Genomic DNA, 21,285 nt, shown 5'->3' with positions numbered 1-21,285 from the left:
AGTAATCAAGTCCTGGGACGAAAACCGGAAGTAAGGTTCAAGGTTAAAGCGATGTTCAAAGGGTCCAGAATAACAAGCCAGAGATCAACATAGAAAACAAGCAGCAGTTCAAGTCAACAAATTAAAAGGAGGTCCACAATGGCAGGCCAAGGGTACAGTAACAGGTAGCCAATAAATATATGCCATGATACAAATTCACGATCCAATACCATGGAAAGGTAGAAGAGGGGGTCAGCAACAAGTGACAGATTAACATCAGTGTGAGCGTGACCAGACAAAACGTGGAATCACTAGCGTTGTCGACCCACTAACGGAGCGGACATTGTTCATTTCATGACTCTCATTCATCTGTAGTGCCCGGAACTGCAGGAAACGTGAATAGAGTGTGTATGTTTGAGCACACAAAGCCTCCTGGGGTGTGCAGTCTGGCCCTGCAGGCACCGCGACAGAGGAACAGGAATGCAGCTATTGAGTGGGGACCTTGGCGGTGATGCTCTATGACACCATCCTTTTCAAGTCCAATTATTATCTAGGAACCATTTGCAGAATGTTGGACATTTTTAAATTCTAAATAAAAATAGTAGGGCTGGGGAGGTGGCCCATATAAAGTAGACCAAATTACTGCAGAGGGTGGGTGGAAAATGAGTGCGCAAAGAGTTTGTTTAGGCCTTCTTTGTAATTTTCATAAAGGGTGACCATGAACAAGGCAAAGAGCAGGTCTTAAAAATGAATTAGTACCCCAATGGCTGCCATACAATGGAAAAATACAAAAAGTATACTGGTCCCATAAAACGAGACAGCAGAACTCCCAAAATGGAATTCTATGTCAAGACCGGAGGCTCACATTATGCTTCTCTTTCTTTATTAAACATATAAAGAAGAGCTCAGCAGCAAGATATATTTTTGGGCACTTTACGTATTAAGCATATCTATCTTGAAGGTGCACCAAAGAAATATATAACAAAGTACGATAAAACATCAAAAGGTCCATAAAAGTCTCTGAAACGGGTTAAAGCTCCATTTCCCATGAGGCTTCCCAAGAGTCATCCACAGTTCACCAACATTTGACATCCTTCCTCCAATGGGCATGTACTCAGTTTTAACCGTTTCAGAGACTTTTATGGATCTTTTCATGTTTTATTGTACTTTGTTATATATTTCTTTGGTGCACCTTCAAGATAGATACTTTCTTACCTGGTAACGTTCTTTCAATGGGATGGTCCAACGACGTATTCCATATCTATGACAGGTAATGTCCACAGCTGTGCTGCTTCGGAAAATCTTCGGCGTCTGCGTCGATGACGTTGATGCGCCGTCCCCGAGGACCTCCTCGGACGGCCAACGTCACCCGATGTGATAAGTAGGACGCACGACGCCCGTAGCCTCAGTTGTAGTTTTTCCCCAGAACGTGTTCCACCAGTTTTCAGCCAGTCAGACACACAAGGCCTTGCGGAACGCAAGCTGCAATTGCAAAAGAAATTCTGCAGCGGGGAAGGTAGGGAGGGAGCGATATGGAATACGTCGTCGGACCATCCCATCGAAAGAACGTTACCAGGTAAGAAAGTAACTTGTTCTTCGAGGGGATTGGGTCCTCCGACGTATTCCATATCTATGACAGACTCCCAAAGCAGTACCAAGCAAGGAGGTGGGAAAAGAATTCAGAACACAAATTTAGCATGCCCAATCAAATTGCGGAATAAAGGACTGCCTTGCCAAAGGCCAGATCCTGCCCTCTGATGGAATTGAGGGAGTAGTGACGTACAAAAGTATGTACTGAAGCCCAGGAGGCTGCATCACAGATGTGACGAATAGGAACACCCCTCTGCAGGGCATTAGACGGCACCACTCCCCTGGTAGAATGGGCCCGCAAGCCAGCCGGAGGGTCCTTACCCGCCAGCGGTAACACTCGGAGATAGCTAAAATAATCCAACGAGACAAAGTCTGTTTCGTCACAGCTTGTCCCAAATGCTTTCCAGCGTAACCAATGAAAAGTTGATCGTCCACTCTGACCCGGGACATGCATGAAATATAAAAGCTCAACGCTCTCCTAGGATCAAGCCTATGGAGCCTCTCCTCTTCCTTACCAGGATGTGGAGGAGGATAGAACACCGGAAGAACAACCTTCTGGCTCAAATGAAATTCCGAAACCACCTTCGGAAGAAAGGAAGGACGAACTCTAAGACAACCCTTTCCTTATGAAACACAGTGAAGGGTGGCTTAACTGAAAGTGCCTGTAACTCACTCACTCTGCGAGCGGAAGTAACCGCAACCAAAAACACAGTTTTCAGAGTTAACAGTCTCAAAGGGCAAGAATGCAAAGGCTCAAAAGGAGCACCATAAGAAACTTAAGAACAAGGTTCAAATCCCAACCGGGCACCCGAAAAGGTGACTGAGGAAACACATTAGTGAGCCCTTTCAAAAACTAAGAAATTAAAGGAATCTTAAAATAGGAACATTCTTCAGACGAGCGCTTAAAGATGGACAGCGCCGCCAGGTAACCTTTAATGGTCCCCACTTGCAAGCCCCTGTGGGCCAAGGAAAGCAAAAAAGACAGAACCATGGGAATGACACACTCAAAAGGATCCACATTCTTAACTCTGCACCAGTCACAGAACTTTCTCCAACGGCAACGGTACAGAGACTTTGTTGCCGGCTGCATGGCCGAGAGCAACACCTCCATCACGTCTTCAGGTAGGTCCCAATCCTTATACCTCAACCTTTCAGAAGCCAAGCGTGAAGGTTGAGGGATCAGACCTCTGGATGGAGAACCTGATCCCCCCTCCCTTGAGAGCAGATCATCTCGGTAGGGAAGACGACGTGGAGGGCAGATGGACAAGTCAAGAAGGTCTGGTTACCACGTCCTCCGGGCCCACGCCGGAGCAATGAGGATCATCCGGGAACCGAACCTCCGTAACCTCCGCAGTACTTGCGGTATGACGGGGACTGGAGGAAACACGTACAGCAGTGCGAATGACCACTCCACCACGAACGCGTCTCCTAAGGCTCCTTTTGGAGGAAATTCCCGCGAGCAGAACCTTTTGCACTTCTGGTTGACACTGGAGGCGAAGAGATCCACTTGAGAGGTCCCCCAAAGGGCTAAGATCTCCAGGAGAATCTCCTGAGCCAGCTCCCACTCGTGAGAGATTGTGCTCTGCCTGCTCAGAGCGTCTGCCGTCTCGTTGTCGTCCCCGGCCAGATGAACAGCCGAGATCGAAACATCCTGCTGGAAGGCCCAGAACTCGAGCTGCATCCCCTCCCTGCACAGAGGAAGTGACCCTGCCCCCCCTTTTTGTTGAGGTAGTGTATGGCCACCGTGTTGTCCGTTAGAATCAGGATACTCTTTCCTCGCACAGTTGGCAGAAAAGCCTTCAGGGCAAGCCTGACGGCCCTCAGCTCCAACAGATTGATATGGAGTCTGGACTCCGACGTAGACCAACGACCACTGACTGTCAACTAGTTGGCATGAGCTCCCCATCCCGTGAGGGATGCGTCCGTCACGATCGTCACCTCCGGCCAGGGTAGCCAAAATTGGTCCCCCTTCATCAGATTGCCTTCGACGGCCCACCACAGAAGGTCCTGGGCGACCCAGGGCGGCACCTGAACAGGGTCCGACAGCCTGCCGGAGGACTGAGATCACTGGAGCTTGAGTGCCCACTGCAAAGATCTCATCCGCAGACGACCCTCTGGCACCAGAAGAATGCAGGATGCCATGAGGCCGAGCAGTCTCAAGAACTCGGACGCTGGGAGATTCTGGGCAAGTTGAAACTTGTGCACCATCTGCTGAATGTGAAGAGCCCTCACCTGGGGAGGAAAACACTGCCCCAGGGATGTGTCGAGCACTGCTCCGATGTACTGGAGCCGGTGTGTTGGTGTCAAATGGGACTTCTTTAAATTGAGGGAGAAGCCCAGCTTGTGAAGGGAGTGGCAGGTGACGGACAGATGATCCAGGACTTGCTCGGGAGAGCTCCACCTGATCAACCAATCGTCCAGGTAGCGGTAGACATGAATCCACCTTTCCTGAGATGCACTGCCACCACCACCATGAGCTTGGTGAAAACCCTCGGGGCGGAGGTCAATCCGAACGGCAGGACCCGAAACTGAAAGCGCGAGTCGCCAACCGCGAACCTCAGGTACTTCTTGTGCTTGGGATGGATCGGCACATGGAAGTAAGCGTCCTTGAGGTCGAGAGACACCAACCAATCCTGAAGTTGAAGGGCCTGGAGGACTTGAGAGAGAGTTACCATCTTGAACTTGTCCTTCCTGAGGAGTTTGTTCAAACTGCGTAAATCCATGATGGGTCTCAATCCCCAGTCTTTCTGCGAAATCAAAAAATAAGGGGAATACCATCACTTGTTCCTCTCCGCTACAGGCACCAGTTCTATGGCGCCTTTCTCCAGCAGGGCTTGAATTTCCTGCGCAAGGAGCGGATCCGGACTCTTCAAAGAGAGGTTCCCAGGTGGATTGTCGTGAGGCCTCTGCCGAAAGGGAAGACAGTAGCCGTGGGTTATGATCTCCAGAACCCACACATCTGAAGTAATGGCGCGCCACTCTACAAGATGCTGCGCCAGCCTTCCCCCAACCGGCGAACCATGGGACCTGGCCTCATGACTAAGTGATAGCGGCTGCGGCGTTGCCGGAGGGCAAAGAGGCAACTGCCTGAGCGGCCTTGGCACCTCGAGTACCCTGTTTTCCACCTCTGGCACTCTTACGGCAGCCTCTGACTGCTAGCTCCTCTCGCTTTACCGAAGGATGAGTAATAGCGGAAGGAACCTCCCCTCCATTGTTGTCCCCTAGGACGAAAAGGCGGAGGTTGTCGAACTGCAGTGCCCAACGACTTCGCTGCAGCTTTGGAGGTCTGCAACCTCTCAAGGCTCTCGTCAGCCTTGCTGCCAAAAAGATGTTCACCGTCAAAGGGCATGTTGAGGAGCCAGGACTGCACATCAGGAGCGAACCCAGACTTCCACAACCACGCAAACGTGCGTATTACGGTGCTCGCCGCCATGGACCGGATTACACAATCTGCCATGTCCAAACCCGACTGAACGGCCTCACACATGGCATCCTTGACATCCTGAACCATAGCAAGGAAACCATCCCGTTCGTCCCCTTCGGGAATATGTTCAACCACTAATGCAACACAGTTCCACAGAGTGTGTGTGAAACGAGACAAGGCACATATGGAGTTGGCCGCCTGAAGCGCCATACCCCCTGAAGAAAACACTTTCTTCGCCCAGCCGTCAAAACGTTTGTCGTCCCTATCCGGAGGGATTGTAGGATACGACGCCTGCTTTGCCGGGGCCGTAGCCGTCTGCACCAGCAAACTCTCCGGAGTGGGGTGTCTGGACAAGTAGCAGGGGTCGCTACTGGCTGGACGGTATTTTCACGACAAAGACTTGCCCACTGCCGGAAGACTCTCCGGAGCAGTCCAAGCCGCCGCCACCCTTCTCTGCAGAGCCATATGAAACGGCAGTACCGGGACAGTGGGGGGACCAAGATCAAGGATGTCCGTGAGATCATCCTGAACGAACTCCCCTGGGGGAGCCGACCATCCCAAGTACTCGGTGACCCGAGACATAAGGCGCCGTGTGAAGAATCGGCATGAGTGCCAGGCTCCGGCCTACAAAACTCCACCTCCGGAGAGGTGTCCAGTCCACTGGCATCATGCAGTGACTGCCTCAGGTCATCAAACTGGCTATGGCCCGAGAGAAGCTCATCAGGTACCGTAACCGGAACCAAGCCTTTATCAGAGCCTTCATCACCCTCTGAAATGTACTCCAGGTGGTGAGAGGAAGACACCTGGGGACCAAAGCTATGCCTGACCTTAGCCAGAGCATTTCTAGGGGCTAACCCAGTGCCACGGGGCCCCTCCGACACCACCGCCTCCAAAGGCGTCAGGGCGCCGAACGAGTTGGCACCGGCGTCGACAGAAACTGCGTCGAAGTCGAGCGAATCGGCGTCAATGTCAGTTGCAGCGCCGCCAGCATCGACTGAGTCGACCAGGCCTCGAAGCCAGAGCTCCGAGCGCATCTCTCGACGACCTAGGCGCCGACGACCCCCTCGGCGGCTGAGCCTCGAGAGAAATCGACGACGACCTTGGCGCCGCAGGCGTCGACATCTTCTTCGAAGATGGCACAGGATCACGCGGTCTCGAGCGCGTCGAGAAACGGGACCTGGAACGGGCATGGCAAGAACGGCTACCCTTGTCCGAGCGGGATCTTTCCCGCGAGCCGTGCCGACCACCCGAGCCTGAAGGCGTACGAGCGGTGTCTCTCAACCGGTGCCGACTGACCCCACTCGGAGGCACGGACGGACCGGTGCCCTGCGATTCAAGAATCGCTAACATCTGCTTCCCGAAGGAAGCCCATTCCTCTGGTGTCGCTTGCATGGTGGGATAAGCGACCCACTGACGGGCGGAGTCCTCGGAAGAGGACGGGAAGGCGACCGATGCCGGCGCTTACTGGAATGCCTTGAAGTGGCAGAGGAGTGGCGAGACCGACTCCTGGAAGGAGACCCACTGGACTTCCGATGATGACGCGGAGAGTCGCCTCTCGAGTCATCCGTCAAAGCCCCATAGACCTCGGCTTCCGGGGCTTAGACACCCGACCTACCGACAGCTTCTTCTTGCGTTCCCGCAAGGCCTTGGCCGTGAGTGACTGGCAGTCGACACAGTCGTCCGTATCGTGGGCCTCCCCAAGGCACCAGAGGCAGGCGTCGTGCGAGTCCGTGACCGACATCTTGGACCCACAGTCCCCGCATTTCTTGAAGCCCGGATGCGGGTTTGAAGACAAAGTAGACATTGCCACGAACAGGTCTTCACAAAAACCGAACAGGCTCAATGATCCGAGAAGAATACAGCAAACTCCAAAGTGTCGAGGCGTACCGAGATTCACAAAGTGAACACGTTCACGGAAAAAACGGAACTGAGGCTACGGGCGTCGTGTGTCCTACTTATCACATCGGGTGACGTCGGCCGTCGGAGGAGGTCCTGGGGGACGGCACATCGACGTCATCGACGCAGGACGCAGACGCCGAAGATTTTCCGAAGCAGCTCAGCTGTGGACATTACCTGTCATAGATATGGAATACGTCGGATGACCCAATCCCCTCGAAATGTTTAATACGTAAAGTGCACAAAAATATATCTTGCTGCTGAGCTCTTCTTTATATGTTTAATAAAGAAAGAGAAGCATAATGCTCGCTTCAGTGTCTTTAATAGAATTAAGAATTTCTAGTAAGTTATTATGGAAAATCTTTATTCTACCTGAACAGCAACTAAATCTACAAATCACTTGAGGCAGGTAAGCAGGAGATTCATTATTTAAACAAATCGCTAAATAGCCTGCACTTGAAAAGAAACAAGGGGAAAGAAGCAAATATGCTTTATTTTGGATACAAGGCCAATAGTGGTTCTGCATCAGTTAGGAGGTTTATTTCCATATCACCACTGGTGGTGAGATTAGAGAAACCAACCCGTAGAGGAGACGGGTCTCACCAAAAGGTAGAGCAACTCTCACTGGAATTTTAACACAGCAGTTAGGCATTTGCCCTTTTGAGAATTTAGACACTGGTATAGAGTATGGTCAATTTTGATCGTAAAGGTTCTTTCAAGATGACCAAGACAATGGGTATGATGCAAATTCTCTGTGCTCGAAGTAAATACCTGTGTTCAGCCCATTAAAAGAGCATGTAGGAAACAAAATATGGAAATTATTTAAGGAGAAAAAGAACATTATTAGAACACTTAATACGAATTCTGAGCTGAATCAACAATTTCATCACATTGGGAGTGCTATTCTCAGCAGTTAGTCTGTATTTGGTAGTAGCCATGTGGCATGGCCCGCGGCACCACAGCTTTTTCAAAAGCCGCCTCGGAAGGAGAAGCTGTGGTCATCACCCTGCTGTGAGAGCTCTGTGTGCGGCATGGCAACAAAGCAGTGAGCAGTACTGGCAAAGATGGAGGAAAAGCTGCCCAGTTTTCTATGCCTAAGGGAAAAACCAGAGGGATGAGGTCAGCAACATCTGGCCCATCAGATGTCTGATACAGCCCAGAAGAGAAAACGATGAGGACAGAGGAACCTCTGCCGAACGAGAAACACTGAAAGACTAGCAAGAGCTGGGCATTTAAGGAAGAGGAGGAGAGTCGCAGTCACCTAGCCCAATCCTACCGGGTGACATGATCGGACCTAAGGGCGAGAGGTCGGACACAAGGGAAAAACAACAAATTACTTCTAGCACAGTAATGTTTTTTCTGATGGATTAGTTGTTCCTCCCACAAATCCCTGAACTTAGATATTATCTTTCTAGAACCAGGCTAGGAAATTTGTGCCTGACTTCTATCGTGGAGCTACGTGGGCTTCGCTGCACACGGTTTCCAAACATGACTGCCTGGATTCGCTGTTTGGGAGTACGTTCACTTTTGCTGCACACGCCACAAGAGTTTTCTGATGTAGGTTGTGGTTTCTCGCTATGGTTCCTCCTCTAGGTTCATGATTGCTATGGGAGCCAAACTAAGATGAGGAATTTGTGGGAGGAAGGAATCCACTGGAAGAACAAATTACATACCTTCTGGTAATGTTCTTCCTGATGGATTAGGCCTTCCTTCCACAGATTCTTCATCACCTTCCCAACTTGCCCCTCTGAGGATAGCTCATACTCCTTTTTGTTCCTGCAGTTCCTCCGCTGATAAGAGTTAAGGAAATGTCAAAACTGAGGTAATGGGGCTGGATGAATCCATAAATACCTGCCAAAACATCACATCCTGCTTCTGGGAATTCAACAGCACTTAACAGAGCCGACATAGACCCGCATTGGGCCTCCTGGTGGCTGAAAAAGATTCTGAAGTCACCTGATTCTGGAGAGAGAGCATCTAAGATGAGGAATCTGTGGGACGAAGGAACCCATTAGAAATTAAGTATAGTCTGAAGTGAGGTGAGGCAGAGCCTGCCAACGCATACACGTAAACACTGCGAGTGAGAAGGGAGCAAGATGAATACATAAAGTGGGGTTGTTCTAAGAAGAAATGCAGCATAGAGGAACGATTAATGCAGGGTACTATATATGGATAAAAGAAGAGACAAAGCATCTTGCTAGATAACTGCTAGATTTTAGAATAATGAGTCAAAGTTCCCAAAGTGAACAGGTAGAATCAACTGACGAGAAAGTGCTGCATAGTGGGATACTGAGATGAAGTCCACAGAGTAAACTGAAAGTAGCATTCATACTGAAATATTGCCTGCCGCAGTATTGAATCCAGGTATCCAGAGTAAACTGAGAGAAATGTTGACCTTCATGACTCTGCACCCTAGGAAACCGAATCAAGTCTCCTAGAGTGAACTACCGATTGTAAAACAGATGCGTACTGGGAAACTGAGTCATGTCCAACAGAACAAACTACTGACTGGGCAATCATTGCCTCCTGGGAAAGTAGGCCTTATCTCTCAGAACGAACGACAGACAATGACTTGTGATGAGACCAACAGGATCTTAAGTCCCAAACCTTCAAAAGAACTGAACACCACAAAAGCAACAATTTTTCAAATCTTATTCCACAACTTCATCACTTATTTATGTGCCGTTTGCCCCAGTAATTATGTATAGCCACTGTGTAAAATTACATTTTAGTGTAAATGACTGAGGGGAAGTAGAGTTACTCATCTTACAGAACATGCTTGCTTGTAAGAAGGACTGTCATTGCTATATTCAAAATATACCAGTCCATGTAAGAAAGACTGACACAGAGATGAGGTAACAGACGAGTTGTTAATGAATGGCCATCAAAAAAGAAGAATGAAACTGTATTATCCTTGATAAAGATAGAAACCCTTAAATAAAAAAAAACAGATAAGTAGCAGCTCCTACCCAAAGTTAAACAATGATATACAAGAAACACAGGATAACATGCACAAAGAGGTTTACATGCTGTAGGAGTGCAGATGTCTAGAGGGATGCAAGCACTTCTTCAGTGCAATCCCCTAACCATGCTAGTATGTTTCTGGCATATTGGACCCTGGTAACCTCAGCAACTACCGCCCTCACACTCATCTTCCCTTACAAGGTACTTGAGAAAGCAATAGCAATGCAACTTCTCCACACATTGAAGCCAATAACCTACTTCAGTCCTACCAATCTGGCTTCAGAGCAGATGCAGCACAGAAACAGCTACCATCAACGTGAAGGATGATGCCCTTAAAATCTACGATGATAGCCATCCTTGCCTCCTGGTTCTCTTTGACCTCTCAGCAGCATTGGACACAGAAGACCAACAGACACTCACCGACAATCTACATCCTAGCATGGGAATCCGCAAGATCGTCCTCAGCTGGTTCAAATCCTACCTTGCTAATCGGCAACAGTTTGTACTAATGGATTGCTCCAGATCACCAACTCTATCCATCACCTGTGGAGGCCCGCAAGGATCCACTCTGTCCCCAGTGATGTTCAATCTTTACATGGAACTGCTTGGAACCCTCCTTGCACCACACAACATCCACATTCACCAACACACAGATCTACCTCAAGATATCCTCCATCGAAGACATCCACTTGCTCAAGGCCTACCTCTCATTGATCCATTATTGAATCGCTAGTGCTTACCTGAAGCTCAACCCCTCCACGACTGAATTCCTACTGCTGACTAACACCACCAAACACCCTGACATACATGACCTGGCTCTCTGCTATGAACCTCAAGCGACTCATACCCCAGCTGGCCACCTGGATTCAACATTGGCAGTCACCTCACCTCCAAACAGAACATAGCAAAGAAGACACAAACGGCTTGGTACCAAATTTCTCTGATGCAGAAAATCAAGCCCATCATGCCAGAAAACAAATTCAGATCTGCTGTCCAAGCTTTGGTCCTCTCCCACTTGGATAGTGGCAGTGCCCTTTTGGAAGCCCTTTGAACGACTACCATGGCATGCCTCAGATGTCATGCTGCTGCATGCAGGACACTCGAGGGAGTTTGCAAATTCGACTGCATCACCCAACCCTCATCAAACTGAACTGGCTCCTGCTGCAAGCCAGTATCGTCTGCAAATCCTGTTGCATCATCTAGAAGGCTGTCACCCTGAAGTCCCCAAGCAACTTCTCAGAGAAACTCTGCATCTCGGGAGGCCTGTGAGACAACGCAAGTAAGGACATGTGCAGACTTGAACTCTGCCAGTGCAGGAAGGAAAGCAGCAGAAGAAAGGCCTTCTCGGCCTATGCCCTAAGACTCTGGAACCTTCTCCCATCAACACCAGAATCACCCCATTGCTTCTACAGCTCAGGAAAGAGCTAAAGACCTTCCTCTTCAAGGAATGGCTCTTCCCTAACACCTAGATCCATAAACCCTCCACAGCCTATCTGAGACTATGATCTGCTGCACACTGCTTCCTACCCTGGTTGCCTGTAGATCCTTGCTGCCAATGATCTGCCCTCTTTAAAGCGTTCAGTCAGTATGAATAGTTTTTAAAAAATGCCATAGCTTTCCTCCTTAAACATAAGACTGGGACAGAGAAAAATTGTTTCAACAACCCCCCCCTGGAGCAACACTTCCACAAGTGTTTTGAGTCGCTCATACCTGTATTATCTTGAGTTTAGCAACAAGCATACACTGGATCATCATCAGAAAATAAAAGGGACCAGCAAAATAGAGGAGAAAAACACAAGACACTGAAGGGAAACAAACATATACATGCTATACACAAGTCCCTCCTCTCTCATTCCTCAAGGAAAAAATCCCCCTAATTACTTTTTAGCCTTCCATGCACAGGGCCTTTTAAAAAAGAAAAACAGTGCCCCATAAAATGTGCCATGGTCTCTCTCTCGCTCCTCAGATATGGGCTACCCATGTAATGCCACTTTTTAATCTATTGGGAAGGAGGCCCCCTTTACTAGTGCTGGGTGCAGATTGGCAACTGGAACACTCTTCCAAATATTGCCACCATTCCTCAGTAGAACACATGTGGCATTATTGTGTGCAAGGTAACTCACTCAATTTATCCATTAAAAAGACACCCCATTATTTTTTGTAGGCACTCTTTTCGATCAGGGAGGGAAGATGATTGGCACTTTTGTGCAACTGCCAACCTGCACGCCCAGATTCTAAGTATCCTGTAAATTAAAGTTACTCACCGAAGTGACTAGAGTACTCGTAGTCCTTAGTCCCCTTTCCTCCATCGTTGTGGGCATCCCCCAACATGGGGGCGTTATCTGAACCTTTGAAAGTGAAGAATTGAGCTTCCCCTTTGAATGTAGAATAGGGTGCAGGGGTCAGCCTTCGGCGTGGGAATGCCCTCCCACCCAAGGGCTTGCCCTCCCTGTGCCTTACCTCAGTCCCATTTGAACACATCAGATGCCAAGATACCTGTCTTCACTTTTTACATATTACCCCCTGGCATACAAGCAGGGTAAATTGAGTGGGACATATGGAGGAAAGTGGACTAAGGACTACGAGTACTCTAGCCACTATGGTGAGTAACTTTAATTACTCATATGTCCAGTCCCCTTTCCTCCATCCTTGTGGGTGATTCCAAGAAAGCAAAAAGGTTCTTCAGAACCTCCCGACCAAACTCTGCATCGCGCCTGGAGCTGGTATCCAGGGACTAGTGCTTACAGAAAGCAGACGGAGTGGCCCAAGTGCCTGCCTTGCTGATGACATCCCAAGAAGCATGCCTCTGAAACACGACGGCCGTGGCCTTAGCCCTGACCGCATGGGCATGAATCCCCTCAGGAACTGGTTTGCCCCAGGCCGCATATGGCTCTGAATTGGCCTGGACCATCCAACGGTCGATAGAAGCCTTGGAAGCCTGGGTGCCAGGAGATGAGCCCCTGAAGGCGACAATACCTCAGACTTCCTGATGGATTTTGTCAGAGAGAGGTAAAACTTGAGGACCTTCTTAAGGTCCAGTGAACGCAAAGCCCTTTCTGCCTCCGATTGCGGGTCCGGCAAGCAGATTTCCTGATTTAATATGCAACTGAGAGACCGCCTTGGCCGAGAAGTTTGGGTGAGTCCACAGGATGATCTTGTCATTATGAAACGTGGTGAAGGGCTCACATGATGACAACGCCTGCAGCTTGCTGATCCTGCAAGCAGAGGTAAGCGCCACCAATAGCACTGTCTTCAATGTCACCAGCCTGGTGTCCACCAAGGCCATCTGCTGAAAGGGCTTGCACTGCAAAGCCATGCAAACCACGTTGAGGTCCCATTCCGGATGAGGCCTAAGCACCAGAGGGAAGATCCTGGACATCCCCTTGAGGTGAGCCTTAACCACCAGGTTGGCCGCCGAAAAGCATGCTCAGGGGAGTTCTTGTAAGCCCCAATGGCAGCCAAATAGGTGCAGCAGGTGTCCAACTGAACACCAGAGCGGGCCAGAAGAGCCGAAAAATCCAGAACGTTATCTAGGGAGCAGGTGAGTGGATCCAGCCCCTTGTCACGAGCCCAATGGCAAAATCTAGTCCACTTGCTCTTATTCTGGGATCGAGTAGACGGCCTCCTATCCTCTTGTATGATGTCCCAGTTGTCCTCTGAAAACTGAGCATGATGCAACATGAGCTGGTCAGGAACCAGGCTGCAAGGGACAGCCTGGCCGGGTCAGAGTGCTCCACTGCTCTGCTGCATCAGGAAGCCTCTGCTGGGGACATGAAGATGGACGGGCCCCTGAGAGCAAAGTTGCAGAAGGTCCAATAACCAGGCCCTCGACGGCCAGTGCGGGGTGATCAGGAATTTACGGAGAGTCTGCTGCAGCAAAGGTGGGGGAGGAAATGCATAACATCTGCGGCCGTGGCAGCAGATCTGGAACGCATCTCAGAGACCCCTGCCCCACCAGAGAGCAAAGCAGGGGCACTTGGAATTCTGAGGAGATGGGAACAATCCAGATACAGAAACCCCCCCATTGTCTGGAACAGGGGCAGCAAGGAGTTGATGTGTAAATCCCACTCGTAGGTGTTTAACCCCAAGCGGCTCAGCTGGTCTGCTTACACATGGCTGTCCCCTGGGAGGTGGATTGCTAGCATCTGGAACCCTTCCTAAAGGGTCCATTCCCATATTGCAACCGCCTCCACGCACGTGAAGGGGAACGTGTACCACCCTGCTTGTTCAGGTAAAACATTGTTGTGGAGTTGTCGGACGTCACCAGAACTGCAGAGCACTTGATTAGAGGCAAAAAAGCCCTTTGCGGCAGGCCCACTGCCCTGAGCTTCAGTAGATTGACAGGCACGAGGGCCTCTGCCCTGGACCATGCACCATGAATGGAGAGGCCCTCCTGGGTAGCCCTCAGCCCGACAGCGAGGAATCCATCGTCACCACCACGGTGGGTTCTGGCAGGCCAGGGAGGCTCCCACTGCCACATTGCAGTCCATCAGTGAAGATCCGGGATGAGGAGCAAGGGGGAATTGTGATCCTGTTTGATCCAGACCCCATCTCCTGGTTCCAAATTGGACGTCAGGTGGAGCTAGAGGCGCCTCATCTTAAGAAGGGCGTGCAGGACCGTGAGCACACAAGACACAATTAGTCCCAGAAGGTGCTGGAACCACCATGTCGAGGTGGTCCAGTTGGCCAGAAAGTGCCTTACCGCCTTGCAGAGTGAGAGGAGTCTCTTGGGCATGGGGAACACCCGCAGAGCTGCGGTGTCCCAGCGCACTCCAAGGAACACCAGATCCTGGGAAGGAGTCAGCTGCGACTTTCACCCGGCTGCGGGAAACGCCCAGCTGGAGAAAAACATACACCAGCCGTTGGCAGGAGTGTACCATCCCCTTGGGGGGCTGGTCCTGATCAGCCACTCGTCCAGAAATGGGTATAAGTGGTGGGCAACCAGGCGGAGGAGACCAGCCACAGCATTCATCCGTTTCGTGAACACCCCAGGGGCCAAATTGAGACCGAAGGGCAGAACCCTGTACTGGAAATGGCACGACAATCTTGAACCGCAGAAACTTCTGATGTGGCTGTTAAATGGGTACATGAAGGTGCGCATCCTCAAGGTCTAGGGAAAAACATCCAGTCCCCTGCACACAGAGTCTGCTATGTGAGCGGGAGTAATCTTGAAGCGTTCGAGCAGTAAAGACTTGTTGAGAAAAGACAGGTCCAGGACTACCCACAGGCCAGCCTGGTTGTTCTTGGGTACCGCAAAAATCCTGGAGTAAAAACCAGAGACCCTGTCAGACTGAGGAACCAGTTTCACCGCCTGCATTTCAAAAAGAGAAAGGATCTCCCTTAGAAGGAGTTAGAAGGGACAGGGACCCTATCTGACGTAGAGGATGAGAGGGTGGCAAAGTAAGAGAAAGTCTGAAGCCCGTGGAGACTATAGAAAGGATCCAGGGACTCTTGAAAAAACTCTTCGAGCTGTCCTGGTAAAGAGCCAGTCGGCCCCCTACTGGGGAGCTGTGTTCCCTGACCATCATGTCACTGCTTCTTGGGGGCAGAGGAGGAGAAGCGGAAAAACTTTCATAAGGTCCTCTGCTGCTTCCTCTTGTTGTCGCTGGGTGACCCATTGGGCCTCTACGTACCTCGCTCCCAAAACCCCTTCAAGCTAGTGAAAGCGCAGGGCTTGAATTCGGTCTTACCCTGAGACTGAGGGAAGGACTTTTGCCCTGGCTTTGTCAGGATGCCCAAGGACTTGGCAGTTTGAGTGGAGGTTTACTTCTTTGTCAACTCGTCATTGGTTGACGAATGAAAGAGGTCTACACCCTCAAAGGGCAGATTTAGGATCAGCTCTCGAACATCAGATACAAATTTAGTGGCATGCATCCATGCCGTCCTGCTCCCTCTGCTGGCTGTCAACGGGGTAGACCGTAGACTCCATGAGGTGGCTCCCAAGAAGGAAGACGACTAAGACCATGGTTTAGAATAGAGGGAGGCCGCATCTCCCACTGAAGAATGCAGCTGAAGATAGGAGGCAAGGAAGATTGGCTCCCCGTCCGACAGCCTGAACCTGCGGTTCAACTTACTGCTCATCTGGGCGTTGGCCCAGGGCTTCTCCTAGACCTTTCTTGCCACCTTCAGGACATCCTTCTGGGAAGGGATGCCAGACCGGATTGTGGTGTGCTTGCCCAAAACCTCTGCTAGCACTCCCAATTCCTGGGGGGCTTCCTCAGGCAGAGGGACGCCCCCCCCCCCCCCCAAGAACTCCACCATGCCCTGACCGGGGTCATGAAAGGCCTTAACGAATGCTGAGGGTTCATCGTCCTGGGCGTCACCGTCGTCCTCGCTGTCATCGTCGCCCGCCCCTTTTTTGTACAGACCGAGGGGAGTGCGGGCACTGGGATGCAGGTGCCGGCAGAGTCCTCCCTAGGTCGGAGCTCAAGTCAGGTCCAAGGGCTGTTGAGGGGTAGGCATTGGTGATACAGGAGGAGTTGGAGAAGTCTGAAAAACCGGTAGGTCCTGGACTGGGCAGGGACAGACACTGGAACTGGTAGTGCTGGAGGAACAGGCGGAGGACCGAGAGGAGGAGGCCGGGGAGGCACCACCTACGGGATCACCTCCTTCACTTTGTTCTTGAGGAGCCCCGTCATCTGTGGGGAGCGCATGAGGAGAAGCGCTTGGTCTCTGCTCCTGATCAAAGTGCCAAGGCCCGTAGCCATAAGGCTGAGATGGGTAAATGTACCTCAGAGACCAGATGCCTGTGCCATGCACTCTGCCACTGATTCCTGAGGGAAGGGTACTGGGACCTTCTTGGAAGGCCCATTCAATGGGCGATAGCACGACGTGTTCCGATTCGAAACCAAAATGGCTGCAAGCCTACTTGCAGGCTCTGCCAAGTGCCTATCTGCCATTTTGGGGCCTTGCGCCACGCCCTGGGCGGAAGAGCTTGAAGGCCCCGAGCCACATTCAGGCTCATACATGGAAGGACACGCATTGGGTCCGGAACCCAAAACAGCAGCGTCAACCTCAGAGACCACTCTAGTAAGCGCGGAGCCCTCGGTTGGCTGGCTGGCTGGCTAGTCAAAAATGCCCTGATTCACTACCTCAGAGCGACCTCTGGTAGGCTGTGCGCCCTCAGCACCTGTAGTCGTGCTCGATCATGTCGAGAACTTACTCTTGGCGGTAGAACCAGATGATCCTTTACCCCGTGGAGTTGAAGTCAACAAACTTGATCACCCTTCCGAGGACAGCTCGGTTGGGCCCCTGGGAAGCCGGTGCCCTTAGAGGCCTCGGGCCTGCCAGAACCTGAATCCAAGAAACTCTTGCCCAAGGGGACCCCTGGGAAGGAGTTGCTGCGCTGGGAAGCTGTACTAAACAGAGGGCCTACCTTGTCTTGACGAGAGGTCCTGGAGACAAAGTCCCTAAGATGCGCTTGAGGAGAAGTGTGGAAAATCTCCCTCCAACACGACAACTGACTCTTCAATGCCCGATGACAGAGCGCTGCAAGCTGCGCACGCGTCCCAGCAGTGTTCAGGCTCCAGGCACACAAGACAAAGTGCATGGGGGTCCGAGGCCGAGAACGAGTGGTTGCATGAGGCACATATCGTGAAACCTCCTACAGCCGACCGAGCCGGGGGAGGCGAGGCAGGGAAGGGTGGTGAATATGATTGAAAACAAAACACAGGGGAGCAAGTGGAAAGTCTCTGCACCTCGCCCCCAGGTCCGAACCCGTCCGTGTGGAAAAAGGGAATGAGGTGAGGTGTCGGAGGGTGGGCGTCGGCGTTCCCAGGCCCACGCCCCACCACGCTACACAATTTAAAGGGGAAGCTCATTTTTTCACTGCTAAAGGTTCTGATACCGTCCCCATGTTGGGGAACGCCCACAAAGATGGAGGAAAGGGGACGGTACATTTGAGTATGATCATAATCGCTCGGGAGCAACCTGAAGAGATTCGTTAGAGGGTCTAACTGCAAGGGACTAGTCAGAATGTTTTTACACCATTTCAGAAGCACTGCCGAATACATTTGGATAAAATGACAACTTCACAAGATAGGCAATAAGTGCCTTATATGCCACAGCCTCTAGGGCATGCAGACGAGGTACCCAGGAACATTTACGATTTACTTTTAACCAATGTTGTGATTTGTAAATTGTACACCTTCCAAAATGTAGACTTTAGAGTTTTTGGAAATTGGAAAGGAACGTGCTTGTATACTGATTTGTAAGGGAAAACAACAAGCAAGATGGTTTCCTAATGGGGATACGAGAGTATGCTAAAGTACAAGATGCACTATATTTAATATTTCCAAACCCCATCAATTGAAAGCAAGTGTTTAAGCACATATATAAATATTATTTCCAACTTACCTAGCTCAGGCTTGAGTTCAGTAGGTAAACTTAACTTTCTTGACATCTTTGCTGAAAAATAATATATGTGCTTAAAATTATGATGTTAGCAATATGATTTTATTGCACAAACTTCAATACATTTCTGCAAAAACAATGATCTATCAGATATTTTCAGCATGGACATCAGAAGATTACATAAAACTTGCCAAATTATTTAACCAGGTTATATTTTGAAACCGAGACCTGATAAATTTAAACATTTCAAAAATCTTGGGATTAAAACACTGGCGGGTAACAATTCCAACAAGTGCAGCAGTAAAGCGGAGGATATGAAGTGCAACCGCAAGGTGTTCACCATAGAAATAAGATTAAAGGGGGTTATTATATTTGTTTATGAATCATGGAGAAATGCATGTTAATGATTCTGCAATGCTTGCTCTAAAGAGAGGTGCTCGGCCAGGCTTCACACCAAAGTGTTTAGGCACCTTGTGGTGACTGGTGGCATTCTGTCTCTAAAATGTCTGTCCATCCATGATGAATTTACACCACTGTGTTCTGCCACATTGGGGAGGAATGGCATGCCCCTTTGACACTGGTAAATGTTAATTATCTAATCAGGAGAAAAGTACGCCTACCAAATACAGTCTTTTTACTGCAGCAAGGTGACAGCAGAATATCTTTACTGCACATCTATTTACCAACATTTTACCACATAATGGAGGAGAGGGGATTTGGGTGAGGCAATATAGGATAGTGAGAGGGTGTTGGTGCAGTGCATTTTGTGTAAAAAATAGTAAAGGAACGGGCGTGGAAAGAAATGCGGGAAAACATGTGTAGTAAAACATTTGAAATCATTGTGCCATTGCTGAGAACATGGCAGTTGCATGTGGCACATTTTTCAATTGGAGGTACATTAACATTTCTCCAGAATGTAGGCAAGTGACTGAGTACAGCAGAGAACCCCCCAAACTATTAAGGTGGTGTCTGAGGGTGGGAGGTTCTCAGGTTCTCACCCTGAGAAACATTTTTAAAATGGTGGTGCATTTTACAGTATACTTTATGCGAAAAAGTGGGTAAAAGCCACACAGCTTGGAATCCATTTTGTAAAACACATGAACAAATCCAATAAATGACAGATCACTAGCAGTGTACAGGAGCTTTTGCCAAAAGATTTTGATGATGCCTTTGTCACCAACAGATACCAGTATCGCCACATAAAATACATCTCATGTTTGCTTTATCTACAATGCCGATTAAGATACATTGAGAAAAAATTGTCATGCTGCCTGCACCAATATAAAACAGTAGCCCCATGTAAGAACAGTCATCATGTTGTCTTTGCCCAGAATACCAGTGAAAAGACTATGCCACCATACGAAAACATGCCCATAGTGGCTGCACCATTGTAGACCAGTCTCCCCAATGTAGGAAAAGTCATGTTTTTGCCCAGAATTTCAGCAAACAACTCAGCAACCTTAGAGCAGAGCTAAGGCTATGCAGCAGCACAGGCCAGTACAGAGACAGGAATAGGAAGGAACCTCTTCTTCATCAGCCCCATGGAATTACATTGTGTCTGAAAACAGGGTGGTGAGCGGATAGAGCAACACAGCAAGTGCATCATGGTCCAAAGCCCATTGGCTAAGAGGCTGGACAAGGTACTGTTGCAGAAATTACACACACCAGCACAAGAGGCAAGCTTAGGCTGCAGTGGCGCTGACACACTGTAATGACTGTTGTCGGTTTGAGACAATTGTTCAATGACTGAGAACAAATGTTACAGTTGCTGGGATGCAGGGGCACTGAGTCTCTGTGCGAGCATGGCCCACAAAGAGAGGGAGTAGTAGGGGTCGGACAAAATTACAAGTTGCATTTGCAACAAATGAAAGTTCACCGCCTGACACCAGTGAGGTCTGTCCCAATCGCTTGCATAGCACGCAGTAGCAGAGAGCTTCAATGAAATCTGCTGCTGCATATCTCCAGCTAGACCAAGCGAGTGAAAATGAAAACCAGAAAAAGTGCAACACATGTTGTCTATGTTGCACCATAAAAAGAGCTGATGAATTTCAAGGATTTGTCTGCAGTCTTGAGAAATGTCCATCTTCAGTTGATTAAGCGATATACAAAATAACATTGCCCTGTAAGACATGGACAACTTTGTGTAGCAAACACTTGCATTTCGGCTAATGTGCATACCTACAATGCCTTGCTGATGTGACTCTTAATCGGAGGTGAACTTCCAGTGATGGTTACTAGTGGCATGTGCGACTTGGCTCAAATCGATTGTTTTGTTGTTTGTGGTCTTGTGCAGAAGGTATGTGACCTAGGCCTGCCTCTTTTGGGGGACCAAGCCTGATTTGCATTTGGTCTTTCACCTTTTGTAATGGCTTGGCAGGCGACGAACGGTGGTCTGGATAGTAGCCCAGAGCAATGCAAGAGGTTAAGATTAATTCTAAACCTTCCAGCCATCACCGCTTTTGTTTTACTGTAGTCACCACGAGTGGGATGGGTATGCCCAGACACGAGTGACAGTGTTTGCTGGGCCTAAAGACCCAAGCTACTCCCGACTTCTGAGGCCCAACAAGGCCGAAACATGTTTGAGGATGATTGTGGTCTCGTGCACATGCAATGTGAGCTAGCAGTTCAGTCTGGCCGGCCCATTTTGGAGTGGGACCAAGCCTGATTTACATATGGTCTTTCACCTTTGGTAATGGCTTGGCAAGTGAAGAACCATGGTGTGGAGGGTTGCCCAGAGCAATGCCAGAGATCAAGATTAATTCTAAACCTTCCGGCTATTGCCTCTTTTGTTTTGCTCAAATGGATTATTCTACTTTCACATTTAAAAGGGTTTTTTCAAGCTTTTTTTAAACCCACCATAACATTGCTGGTGTTTGCCAAGTATTTATAGCAAAATTCCTATTTATTAAGTCACAGAATAAACCACGCCTCACTTACTTCAATACCCTAAATTGATGAAGAAAATACCTACATATTACCTGGAACAAGTGTACAGAAGCAAATTTCTCTAGCAAAACAGGTTATCAAAAGCTACCCAGCCAACCACTGTATACTCTCTGAAGTCTACACCTAAGCAGCAA

At 49.5% G+C, this 21,285-nt stretch overlaps 1 protein-coding gene across 6 annotated transcripts in view; it reads right to left on the bottom strand.

Moving 5' to 3' along the window:
• Nucleotides 1–21,285, bottom strand: part of STXBP5 (syntaxin binding protein 5) — a 2,430,573-nt gene that overhangs the window by 335,984 nt on the left and 2,073,304 nt on the right. For all 6 annotated transcript variants that reach the window (XM_069606830.1, XM_069606829.1, XM_069606831.1 and 3 more), the window contains one exon: nt 18,209–18,259. In XM_069606830.1, coding sequence (XP_069462931.1) covers nt 18,209–18,259 — 51 coding nt within the window. The remainder of the gene's footprint in view (nt 1–18,208; nt 18,260–21,285) is intronic.

Source organism: Ambystoma mexicanum, chromosome 4p (genome assembly GCF_040938575.1).
Source record: "Ambystoma mexicanum isolate Mex_15411 chromosome 4p, UKY_AmexF1_1, whole genome shotgun sequence".
NCBI lineage: Eukaryota > Metazoa > Chordata > Amphibia > Caudata > Ambystomatidae > Ambystoma > Ambystoma mexicanum.
Note: the sequence above shows the minus strand (reverse complement) of the source record. Positions and strands in the feature narration are given on the sequence as shown.